The sequence below is a fragment of the Nomascus leucogenys genome, chromosome 9, assembly GCF_006542625.1.
Source record: "Nomascus leucogenys isolate Asia chromosome 9, Asia_NLE_v1, whole genome shotgun sequence".
Taxonomy (NCBI): domain Eukaryota; kingdom Metazoa; phylum Chordata; class Mammalia; order Primates; family Hylobatidae; genus Nomascus; species Nomascus leucogenys.
Window position 1 is genome coordinate 53519292 of NC_044389.1, and position 13547 is coordinate 53532838.

The window sequence follows — 13547 nt, forward strand, 5'->3', positions numbered from 1 at the left end:
GTCCAGTCCTGTGGACAGCAGCTTCCCAGCTAAAGTATCTTAGAGACATTATCTCTGCCAGCATAGCCATTCCAGCATGAGAGCAAAGGGTCTACTGGTCAGGGCTTCCTTTCCACATCCCCTCGTTCCCCATCAGGCCCAGCCCTCCTTAGCGTTCTAGTGTCACCTAGCTGCTCACCTAAGAATCTGTTTTATCTTCACTTATGTCACTAATATTAATTCCTCTGTTTTTTTTTTTGTTTTTTTTTTGAGATGGGGTCTTGCTCTGTTAACCAGGCTGGAGTGCAGTGGTACCATCTCAGCTCACTGCAATCCTCACCTCCTGGATTCAAGCAATTCTCCTGCCTCAGCCTCCTGAGTAGCTGGAATTATAGGCACACACCACCACACCCAGCTAATTTTTGTATTTTTAGTAGAGACAGGGTTACACCATGTTGGCTAGGCTGGTCTCGAACTCCTGACCTCAAGTGATCTGCCTGCTTAGGCCTCCCAAAGTGCTGGGATTACAGGTGGGAGCCACCATGCCCAGCCTATTAATTTCTTTTTTTTGAGACAGGGTTTCACTCTGTCACCCAGGCTGGAGTGCAAGTGGTACAATCTCAGCTCACTGCAGCCTCCACCTCCCAGGTTCAAGCAATCCTCCTACCTTCGCCTCCCAAGTAGCTGGGATTAGAGGCACACACTACCACACCTGTCTAATTGTTTTGTATTTTTGGCAGAGGCAGGGTTTCGCCATGTTATCTAGGCTGGTCTCCGCCTCCTGGACTCAAGCGATCTGCCTGCCTTGGCCTTCCAAAGTGCTGGGATTACAAGAATGAGCTACCACGCCCAGCCTTAATTCCTTGTAAACCTTGTGTCATAGTTATTTAGATCTCAAGGGCATTGTCTATGGGTGTTTCATCTTTTTTTATTTTTTGTTTTCCTGAGACGGAGTTTTGCTCTGTCACCCAGGCTGGAGTGCAGTGGCACGACCTCGGCTCACTGCAGCCTCCACCTCCCGGGTTGAAGCAATTATCCTGCCTCAGCCTCCCGAGTAGCTGGGACTACAGGCATGCGCCACCATGCCCGGCTAATTTTTTGTATTTTTGGTAGAGACAGGGTTTCACCATGTTGGCCAGGATGGTCTTAATCTCCTAACCTCATGATCTCCCCACCTCGGCCTCCCAAAGTGCTGGGATTACAGGCGTGAACCACCACACCCAGCCTCAGTAAAATTAAAATGGCTCAAGTGTTGATGACTTAATGTGTTACCTTTTCTAGGGCTGTTTATCTTTTTTTTTTTTCTTTGCTGATATTTTTGTGGAGAAAGTAGACCTTGGCCTAAATTACTGGTTTATTAGAACAAAACCTCAAAGCATTCTTGAAAATTAATATATGACAATTGCTTTGTTACCAAGCTAATAATACTATGGTTAGTTTAATAGCACCTCAGCTGTTAACTTGTCATTTGGTTTATTTAGGTTGACTTATTTTTTTCCTGTTTTTAATATTTAGCTTTGGCTTTTTAAAATTCCATTCACTCTATTGTCTTTGAATAATTATGGCAAATATAGAGAAATCCAGTTGTAAGTGTAAAGTTAACATTGAGTACCTATGATTTGCTAAGTACTTTAAATTTATTAGCTTTTATTTTCACAATAGCCCTTCAAGGAGTTGTATGTGATGTATCTGTGTTTGGGGCTTCAGAAAGGTATTGCCTTAAGAAACTATAATAAAATTCTAAAAATTAGCACTAAATCAAAGACACTTGGTCTCAAGGGGACAAAATAACCCCCAGGCCTTGTAAAATCTGTCACTTGGTTGCCTATAGCAATACTGCTAGAGAAAGGCTACCTCAAGAAGAGATTTCACAACCAGGGATACATAAACAAAGGGGAAGCATTTTTTAGCCCATTGAACAAGCACTTCCCCGTAGAAAAAGAGCTTCATTCAGCCAGTTGCCTCATCCAGAGAAAAAAGAAGTACAAGAGGGGCCAGGGTCCCCTTTTACCAGACCGTGTACTCCAGAACTTAAAATATAAAAAAAAAAAAAAAAAAAAAAAGCCCGGTGCAGTGGCGAGCACCTGTAATCCCAGCTACTTGGGAGGCTGAGGCAGGATAATTGCTTCAACCCAGGAGGCGGAGGCTGCAGTGAGCCGAGATCGCGCCACTGCACTCCAGCCTGGGTGACAGAGCAAAACTCCGTCTCAAAAAAAAAAAAAAGATGAAACACCCATAGACCTGTTTCAGGTCTAAGAATGAAAAAAAATCAATAGACTAATTACATAGCTCTGAAAAGATTTAAGCAGGTGGTACTGTAAACATCTACCCTTAAGGTCCATAGGTGACTCGAAGGACCTTGAGGTATAAAAGAATGCATGTTACCTATTGTAGTAAAGTCCTGACAATGCCAAGGTAAAGTAGAGAACAACTTTACATGGAAAAGACAGACCTTTTACTTTCAAGGGGAGAAAAGTTCTCTTAAATTAATTGCATCACTCTGATACTTAAAACTTTAATCTCTGTTTTAAGAAGAAAACAGAAAATATGTCTGGTTGTAACAGAAAAATATTCTAGATGGGACATGCCCAAGGAAAAGTCAGAGATGCCTGGTATCCACCACGCATTCCTACCTGGAAATTCACTTTCCAGAGCCTTTTTCTATACAAATCTTGGAGGCTCTTTATATTTTGCTTTAATAAGGTAGGCTTTTATCTTCATAGGTGACAAATAGAGTTTGTAATTAAATACAATAAAGAACAAAATGGGAATATTCCCTCTATTGACTTTTGCAAGGTCACAGCAAGTCTATAAAGTAATAATGTGGATGGTAAGAGTCCATTCTCGTGAATCTGTAATCCTACATAATATAGATTTGTGGCACATTATATTGTCAAAGGATTAAACCTGAAAATGACTTCTGAAAATATGTCTATATATAATGTATTTCAGCACTAATTTACTATAAAATAATAGTAGCCAACTCACAGTATTTTTTTTTCTGTATGAGACACTTTCCATTTGCTTTACATATATAGACACATAATTCCAAAATTAAACCTGGAAACAAAAAGCATTTTTCATAAATTTGCCTGAACTTATTTGGTGTTAAAACATGATGTGAATTTACTTGAGGCTATTTATAGTCTTTATTCTACTTAATCTGAATATTCATTTCCTGCAGAAATATTAATGTGCTTGATTGTAGGTCACTACCTCAGATCCTGCTAGTTCTGTATGGTGAATAAACATCTGGCTTTATTGAATTATATGTGATTTATTTTGTGTATCTTCAAAGCAGCCTCCTTTATTTTTGTTTTGGGGAAGGAGAATTGGGGGAGGGGGAGTTGGAAAAAGTATTTGGATTTTTTTTTTTTTTCAAGAAAAGTCACTAGTTTGCATCATAATATTTGTCCTGAATCTAAAAGAAATATATTGCACATACTTTTCAGTTCCCTGAAGTGATCAAAATAATAGTTGAGTTAATGTTGCCTACACTTAGAATACAAAGAGCCTTTGATTTTCGATAGGAAAAATCTGTGTTGCTTTTTAATAGGATATGCATCTTTGTTTCCCTTTATTTGAAACTTTGAAATTACTAATCTTAGCTTTGAAACGTATTTAATAACCATAGTTGCTCTCTCTACTTATTTGGTTGTACTCCCAGCCCTTGTCACTGTTAATCACTGTGATAAGTAGAAAGAATCCTAGGAACCTCCCTTTCAGTTATCCCTTTGGAAATCTTGTTTTTAATAGCACTTTTCTTTCTGGGCTTGCATGACATTTTATCTTTCTTTTCCTTTCTTTTTGCCGTTTGCAAAGACTCTTGGGAGGATTTGACAGATTTGGTGGAGCAAATGCGCGATGATACAGAAGGTGCGTGCCACACCAACATCTTTCAGCTTTTTTTTCCTTGCTTTTTAAAATCTTCTAACCACCTTTTAATTGTTTTCCGTAAGAGGAAATGTCAGCTTTAGGTTTTATTTCCCATAGCAGTAAGTGGAAATCTTTATGTTTTGGTTCCAAGTAAAATAGTGTCAATGTATGTTTATGTTGCTTTTTAAAGATGTTTGCTGAATAACATGTTTAAAAGGGACATTACTTCAAGATTACATCGAGTTTTTGCTATGGCTGTTTTTTCACTTGTTTGTTGAGAAAGTGTAAATTTTATTACTCATACAAATATATGTATATATATTTCTGTGAATTTCACAGCAGCCAAAAGCAAACAGATCCCAGGAATCTAGTGTTTGGCTTGGAATGTTGCTCTGATTTGTAGATTTCCATAACATTACACACTTTAAGCTTTGTCACGTAATAGCATTATTTTCTGGTGTAATTATTTTTTGTTAATTTTCTCTTCTTCATACAAGAGACTGAAACATGGAATGGTGTGATTATCTTTTTAAAGTAGCACATATGTTCTAATGTGGAAAGGTTCCCCAAACCAATCAGTGTTTCTTCTGTATCAAGGCAGCTAACTATAGGGAGCTCAGGGCGATTTACACATTTTATACCAAAAATAGAAAAATTGAGATTTGAATCTACTTTATCATTTTACATGTTCCCACTTTGCTTTAGCACACACACACCTGACACACACACATCCACCACTCTGCCCAGACTGACCTTTCTCTGCCCACGTTCTCCTCTCCTACTTTGTTCCTGTGACATCTCATGTATTTACACCCTTCCCCCTCCGCCTGTGCCACCTGCGAACCCTTCAGTCCTTATGGGATTTCCACAATTTACTCTTTGACAGCTTTGGCCCACATTCTTTTCTCCATTCACTTGCTCCTGCAGAACTTGGAGCTTAAGGAAGGCTTTTTACTTATCCTCTAATTCTTGTGTGTTTATCAACCTAGTTAAAGGGTAAACTCCTTGAGACCAGAGATTGTCTTAAACTTCTTGGTATCCTTAATCAGACCCGGGACGAGTACTGCCCTCAGTAGATCTGGTCGTTACCAAACAAAATCAAGGCAGCTTTACCCTCTCTGTTGATGCCCAAGAGTATCTTTTTCAACACTTGCCTTTGAATATGTGAATTCTGAAGTCCTGAGTGTCGTCTCTTTTCCTTTGATCAAACTGTTTTTATGCCATCTTTGATTCTGCTTTTAATATAACTGATTACATATAGTTCAGTGAAAGAACAAATCACTATTGTCTAGTTGATTGACAGTTCACAGACAAGAAAAAAGAGAAGGATGTTGATTCATTTAGTGTGTAATGTTTACTATTGTGTTAGCTGCTATTATTATTATTATTATTATATTTATTTATTTATTTATTTTGAAATGGAATCTCACTGCATTGCCCAGGCTGTAGTGCAGTGGAGCGATCTTACCTCACTGCAACTTCTGCCTCCTGGGGTTCAAGCAATTCTCCTGCCTCAGCTTCCCAAGTAGCTGGGATTATAGGTGCATACCACCATCCCTGGCTAATTTTTTTGTATTTTTAGTAGAGGTGGGGTTTCAACATGTTGGCCAGGTTGCTCTCGAACTCCTGACCTCAAGTGATCCACCTGCCTCAGCCTCTCAAAGTGCTGGGATTACAGGTGTGAACCACTGTGCCTGGCCTATTATCATTATCATTATTAATAATTATTGGCTAGGCACCACCAGGTTTAAGGCTTTAATTCCTTTGATAGACTAGATGTTAAAGAAAAATGCTACATAAAATTTATTCCCTTCTTAAGAACTTTACCATGACTCATCACAGGCAAGATTCTATTTCTTTAATACAAAGTATTAATGCAAGAGTCAAGCCTACTGTGAGAGTCAGACTCCTTTTTTTTTTTAATTTTGTTTTTGCTGGAATTTTTGTGGATGGTTATTATAGGTGAACTCCAAAAGGGAGAGAAGATGAACTTTAACAGTATAGTACATAAAATATCCAGAAGATGTTGATTATATCAGTACCTTGATGATCTTAATAGATTTCCAGTCAAGTGATATATGGTAATGTTGATCAAGATCCTCTTTACAGAAAAGTCTTTCTGAAAAGTAGTTTTTTAAAAAAAAAATATATATGAGAATGGGGAAAGGGAGATGGCTTCATTTAACTCTTTTGATCATTTCATTCTTCTTGATATCCTTCTCTACTTTTCTTGCCTCATGGTCTCAATCACAGTTCTGTAAAATTCCAGCATTTCACACAACTGTATTACATAACTTGGAGATGTTATAAATAAGTGCTAGTACCAAGAAGAAATAAGTTATGGAGTATTACCTGCACATAACACATAATAGCAATTCAGGGTCTGGGAAGAATCCTCATTTCAGACTCAGAAAAAGCTGATGATATATGCAGGCTCAGATGTTTTCTGGAGATCTTCAACTGCTAAGCTGTTTTCAATGCCGTTTCTCATCTATTATTGTAGATGGGCCATAACAGTTGGCTTTTTTCAAATTTTATTTTATTTATTTATTTATTTTTTTGAGATCACTCTGTTGCCCAGGCTGGAGTGCAGTGGCATGATCATAGCTCCCTGCAGCCTCAAACTCCCGGGCTCCTTCCTCAACCTCCTGAGTAACTGGGACTACAGGCATGTGCCATCACACCTGGCTAATTTGTATGTATGTATGTATGTATGTATGTATGTATGTATATATGTATGTAGAGACAGGGTCTCACTTTGTTACCCAGGCTGGTCTCAAACTCCTAGGCTCAAATGATCCTCCCACTTCAGCCTCCCAACACACTAGGATTGCAGGCTTGAGCCACCGCGCCCAGCTATAGTTTGCTTTTTAATAGATAAAGTGTTAACACTGGCTTCTGGCCTCCTAAAAATTTTTAAAATAAGAGACTCCAGTGGGTTGCAGATTTGAACTGGTAGTTGTTTTTGTTTTTTGTTTCGCTTCTGTCACAATTGAAGCTTCTTATTTTGAATTTTTTTTTTTTTTTTTTTTTTTTTTTTTTTTTTTGAGGTGGAGTTTCGCTCTTGTTGCCCAGGCTAGAGTGCAATGGCATGATTATCAGCTCACTGCAACCACCACCTCCCGGATTGAAGCAATTCTTCTGCCTCAGCCTCCTGAGTAGCTGGGACTACAGGCACATGCCACCACATCTGGCTAATTTTTGCATTTTTAGTAGAGACAGAGTCTCACCATGTTGGCTAGGCTGGTCTCAAACTCCTGGCTTCAGGTGATGCGCCCACCTCAGGCTCCCAAAGTGCTGGGATTACAGGCATGAGCCACTGTGCCCAGCCCTTTTGAATTTTTTTTTTTTTTTTAGGAGACGGGAGTCTTGCTGTGTTGCCCAGGCTGGAGTGCAGTGGCGCAATCTTGGCTCACTGCAACCTCCGCTAGTGATTCTTCTTGCCTCGGCCTCCTGAGTAGCTGGGACTACAGGTGCACACCACCACGCCTAGCTAATTTTTGCATTTTTAGTAGAGATGGAGTTTCACCATGTTTGCCAGGATGGTCTCAATCTCCTGACTTTGTGGTCCACCCGACTTGGCCTTCCAAAGTGCTGGGATTACAAGTGTGAGCCACCGCACCTGGCCTGAACTATTTTTTACAGTGATGATTAGTTTCATATTCTATGTGTTTGTAACCATCTACTAGAATATGAAGTGTCTTCTTAGGGTACAATTGTATGATGTACAACACCTATTATATTGCATCTCCTTTCCTTATATGCTAGTAATTTGTGTCTAAAATGTTTTGAAACTCACTAGGGAAATTATGAACATTAAATAATAAAAGGCACATAGGTTATTACCTTTAGTTTTTCAATAAATATCGGATTTCTGTCTGTACTCATTACAAGCCTTTTGAACAGATTTTGTAAATTTGCAGTGGCCCAGATTACTGCCCGTCTCTCTGAGGATTAAAATGGTCAGGACAGTACTTGAATTTAGGCAATAATATACCTGTGTAAAATATTACCTACCAAAATTGCGTACTGGTTCTTTGGCATTTGGGGGCAGAGGGTGTTAAGACTTGATGCATGTTGAAAAACAGAAGAAACATATCTTAAGAGATTTTATTAGCTTCTAGCACTGTGCCACATCATCATTCAATAAGCTTATTAAGTTAAGTAAAATTGTTATAATGGCTTGGAGTAGTGGTTCACTTCTATAATCCCAGTACTTTGTGGGGCCGAGGCAGGCAGATTACTTGAGATCAGGAGTTCGGGACCAGCCTGGCCAACATGACAAAACCCATCTCTACTAAAAATACAAAAAATTACTGAGGCGAGGAATTGCTTGAAACTGGGAGGCAGAGGTTGCAGTGAGCTGAGATCACGCCACTGCACTCCAGCCTGGGCGATAGAGTGAGACTCCCTCTCAAAACACAACAACAAAAAAATTGGCAGGTCGTGGTGGCTCACAACCTATAATCCTAGCACTTTCGGATGCCAAGGTGGGCGGATCACTTGATACCAGGAGTTCAAGGCCAGCCTGGGCAACATGGTGAAACCCCATCTCTACTAAAAATACAAAAAGCCAGGCATGGTGGCAGGTGCCTGTAATCCCAGTTCCTGGGAGTCTGAGGCACGACAATCGCTTGAGCCCAGGAGGCGGAGGTGGCAGTGAGTCAAGATCATGCCACTGCACTCCAGCCTGGGTGACAGAGCAACACTCCTTAAAAAAAAAAATTTAGCCAGGCGTGGTGGCGGGTGCCTGTAGTCCCAGCTACTCAGGAGGCTGAGGCAAGAAAATCACTTGAAGCTGTGAGGTGGAGGTTGCAGTGAGCCGAGATTGCACCAGTGCACTCCAGCCTGGGTGACTGAGCAAGACTGCCTCAAAAAAAAAAAAAAAAAGAAAGTTATGTATATGGAAGACCATAATAATTGAAGTAGCTAACAATATCTTTTTTCCTTAGTATATTCCAAGCACTTCTAAATGCTTACGTATAAGAACTTGTTTACTCTTCAGAACCCTGTCACCATTTTATAGATAAGGAAAGTGACACATATAGAGGTTAAGAAAGTTTCCCAGCGGAATACTACTCAGTTGTAAAAAGGAAGAGACCACTGATACATGCAACAACCTGAAAGATTCTTCGGAGAATTATGCTGAATAACAAAAAGTCAATTTTAATGGTTACATACTATGTGATTCTATTTACATAACATTCTTGAAGTGATAAAACTATAGAAATGAAAAACAGATGAGTGGTTGGCATGGATTGAGGATGGAGTAGGGGCAAGGAGGGATGTGGGCATGGCTATAAAACGTCAATATGGGGGATCCTTGTCGTGATGGAAATGTTCTGTGTCTTGACTGTAATTCAACATCAGTATACTGGTTGTGATAATGTACTACAGTTTTGCAAGATACCCTTGGGAGAACTAGGTTAAAAGTACGTGGTATCTCTCTGTATTATTTCTTACAGTTTCATGTGATTCCTCAATTATCTCAAAACAGAAAATGCAACAAAAGAAAAAACTTTTCCCAAGGTCACACAGCTAGGGAAGAGTTTGAATAGAGTTCAAACTCCCACAGACCAGCTTTAGAGCTTGTGCTGTTAACCACTACGCCAAAATTCTTTAAACCTGTTTGACACAAGAACGACTGTAAAAATACGTCTTCATCAGAACTCTACACACATCATTTATTTGTATGTATCTTAAAACAAAAGTTTCATGAAACAATACATAACTTTACTATATAGGACATTAAATTGATTTTGTGACCCACTAAAGGGTTGTGACCTTTGTTTGAAAGACACTCCAGTATCCTGTGCTTCCTCTCTGGTATATATCCAGTTGTACTCTAGCCACTATCTAGGTGTGTGCAAAAAAAAACAAAACAAAAAAACAAAATTCCTGAAAGGACTGTTTTGGCTCTGTTTCCAGCCTGTAATTGTGGGTATACTTTAAAGGCTGGGCTAGTAACCTTGCATTCTTCTATTTCTCTTTAAAACATCTCCTTGTGAAAGCATCTTTTCTCATAATTGCTATTATTGTCCTATGCTGATGACTCTGTAAGTCCAAACTTGCATTTGCATTTACAACTAGGTGATCAAAAATATTTTGAAAGCTGGGCATGGTGGTTGCATTCCTGTAGACCCATCTATTCAGGAGGCTGAGGTGGGAGGAGGCTGAGGTGGGAGGATTGCTTGAGCCCATGAGTCCAAGTCCCGCCTGGGCAACATAGTGAGACCTTGTCTTTAAAAATAATATGTTGAGAATCCTTCCACATAAATATCCTTTATGATATCCAAAACCAAGTTTATTTTGCCCTTTATCTCCATAACAGTTACTCAACTTTTTCATTTCCCTTTATAGCACACTCTTCCAGTTTCTCAGGGCAAAAACGTTGGTGTTATTCTTGACCCCTTCATTTCCTTTATCTTTTCTATGACTATCTAAACTTGAATCACTACAATTCTTCGTGGCAGACCATTTTGATTCTCTTCCCTCAAATTCATTTTGCATAATCTTCTCAGATTAGTCATCTCCAAACAAAATTTTAGGCACGCTGATTCTCTGCTCAAAACTACAGTGGTTCCCATTGCTTCCTCCATTAATATCCAAGTCTAGTTTCAGAGACCTTTTTATCTGACTCTACCCTACCTGTGTTTTCCAGTTCTCCCCAGTAAGAACTCCCTCTTCCACTCTTATTTTCTCCATCTGACTTCACACACCCATTCCAACCACTTGGAATACCGTCCTTCATGTGTTCTGTGATACCCCAACATTTAGGATCTACCTCAAGTACTGCAGTATATTGAGATTTATCATGCTTTTATTCACATTACTTTTGGTGTTATCTTATTTGGAGTCCAAATGTACAATATTCCAGGGAGTTAAACTAAGGACAGCAATTATTCCTGGTTTTTGTCGGGTCTGAGGTTTACCTGCTTTAACAAACTAATAAAGCCTCTTACTGTTTCTTGGATGCTGGCAAAAGACACAAGACTCCTAGGTCAGAGATAAAGGGCTTTATTACTTATGACAATGCAAGCAGCCTGAGCATCTGCATATCTGTGCCAGTTTTTCTTGGACCAGAGTCCCATGGGGTGACACTGTATGGCTTAGTGACATGCTTCACACCTGGTAGGTTTGTGTTGCAGATGAAGAAGGCCAAGTTGGGAGAACCCATTGTTTTTATAGGAAGCAGTAGGAAAGCCTCGTCTCTCATTATAAGCTCCATAAATGGCCCAGGAAAGAGTGATCAGGGCCTTATAGTCTTGACATAACCCAGTAAAGAAATGTAGGCTCCCAAGAGTTCCAAGGAGGATTGTCTTCCCCAACATTTTACAGATGAAACAGAAGAGTGAGGATTTCCCCCAGCATCACTCAGGGAATATGAGAGAGACAGATCTAACCCTTCTAGATCATAGATCTAACTGCAATTGCCCTCTCACATCCATTTATATTGTTTTTCTTTTCTTTTCTTTTTTTTCTATACCTAGGTAAAGCCCAAAACATTTAAATTATTTCTATGCAATAAATTGAGCAAAGCAAGGAACTCTTGGGTTGTATTTACCACCTAAATTTCTTATGTTGTATCAAAACAAAGAATGTTTGTCCTAACTTCTAAATGTTTCCAGAAATCTTGTAGGTATTCTTCTGCAGCATGGACTTCTCAGGTAAAGGTAACTGAAGAAGTCTGGGAAACTTTCCAAAACTAAAATTGATTATATTATGATACAGGAGCCCAATGAAGAAGAAATCAGTGTGTTTCCTAGGGAACTCTTGTGCAAGCTAATATTTTTTTTAAAAATCCATTAAAGATTAGAGAAATGTATACCTAACCAAAGAATGAGTAAGAGTATATGGAAAGAATGGTTTTGGTTAAGTAAGCTGACTCATTTCAATGCTAAAGCCCATCAAAGGGTTTTGTTTTGTTTTTCTTTTTTTGATTATATACGGAGGTAGAAGAAACTACACTAGTTTCTTCTTACAGGAGGCCAGCAGCTAAACCTTGACCTGGAGCAAGAGAAAGCAGAATTACTTTTTTCTTGTCCTTTTTTTTTTTTTTGGAGACAGGATCTCACTCTGTTGCCCAGGCTAGAATGTGGTGGCACAGCTCACTGCAGCTTACACTTCCCAGGCTCAAGCCATCCTCCCACCTCAGCCTCCCAAGGAGCTGGGACCACAGGTGTGCACCACCACACCCAGCTAATTTTTTGTGTGTTTTTTATGGAGAGGGGGTCTCACCTTGTTGCCCAGCCTGGTCTTGACTCCTGAGGTCAAGCTATCCATCTGCCAGCCTCAGCCTCCCAAAGTGCAGGGATTACAGGTGTGAGCCACTGTGCCCAGCCAGAATTTTACTTTTACTTTAAATTTTTTACTTTTAATTATGGAACTTTTTTTTTTTTTTTTTAAGAGACAGGATCTCAACTCTGTTGCCCAGGCTGGAGTACAGTAGCATGATCATAGCTCTCATAGCTCACTGTAGCTTTGAACTCTTGGGCTCAAGTGACCTTCCTACCTTACCTCAGCCCCAAGTAGCTAGGACTATGGGTGCATACCACCATGCCCAGCTTAATTACACAACTTTTTATAGTATGTAAAGAGAATAGCTTAATGAACTCAAATATCTCCATCACCAGCTTCAGTAATTATTGCCAATCTTATTTAATCTAATACCTCCATTTTTTGTTTCTGGAGCATTTTAAAGCAATCTCAGCACCTGTAAATCCTTCAGTGTCACAACTAACAAAATTAACAACAAAGTCTTATAGTGTCTCAGCCCATTTTCAAAGTCTGTTGATTGTCTCAAATATGTCTTTTTATAGTTGGTTTATTTGAATCAAGATACATACAAGATATATATTATTATTATGTCTAAAAACTTTAGTGTTTTTTTCTAATAATAGCCTTATTGAGGTACAATTCACATACCATAAAGGTCACCACTTTAAAGTGTACAATTCAGTGGTGATTAGTATAGTCACAGAGTTGTGCGTCCATCACCACTCTCTAATCCAAGAATATTTTCATCACCTTTTCTAAAAAGGAACTCTATACCCATTAATAACCACTCTCTATTCTTCCTCCTCCCAGCCGCTGGCAACCACTAGTCTGTTTTCTGTCTCTGCAGATTTTTTTTGAGGGGCTTCTTCAAGTATTTACATATGTCTCTCTCCGTAGATTTGCCTATTCTTGGCATTTTATATAAACAAAAATAAAATATGTGGTCTTTTGTGTCAGGCTTCTTTCACTTAGTATATGTTTTCAAGGGTTATCCATGTTGTAGCATGTATCATAACTTCATTTCTTTTTATGGATTAATAATATTTTGTTGTATGGGCTATCATATTTTGTCTATTTATTGGTTGGTGGACATTTGGCTTGTTTCACTTTGGGGCAAATTATGAATAATACTGTGAACATTAGTGCATACATTTCGTGTGGATATATTTTTTAAATAATTTCAGCTCTTGTTTTAGATTCAGGGGCTACATGTGCAGGTTTGTTACATAGGTATACTGTGTGATGCTGAGATTTGGGGTATGATTGATCCTGTCACCCAGGTAGTGAGCATAGTACCCAACAGTTAGTTTTTCTGCTTCCCTCCCACCACCCTCTAGTTGTCTTCTGTGTCTATTGTTGGCATTTTTATGACGTGTGGACATGTTTTCATATTGAAAATGTTGAATTGCTGGGTC

At 39.1% G+C, this 13547-nt stretch overlaps 1 protein-coding gene across 4 annotated transcripts in view; it reads left to right on the plus strand.

The window, feature by feature from the left end:
• The window catches only part of RUFY3 (RUN and FYVE domain containing 3), a 103384-nt gene that overhangs the window by 32345 nt on the left and 57492 nt on the right, over positions 1–13547 (plus strand). The window contains exon 3 of one of the 4 annotated variants that reach the window (XM_030818962.1): positions 3802–3855. The exons of the other annotated variants lie outside the window; for them this stretch is intronic. Coding sequence (XP_030674822.1) covers positions 3802–3855 — 54 coding nt within the window. The remainder of the gene's footprint in view (positions 1–3801; positions 3856–13547) is intronic. 4 annotated transcript variants of the gene reach the window in all.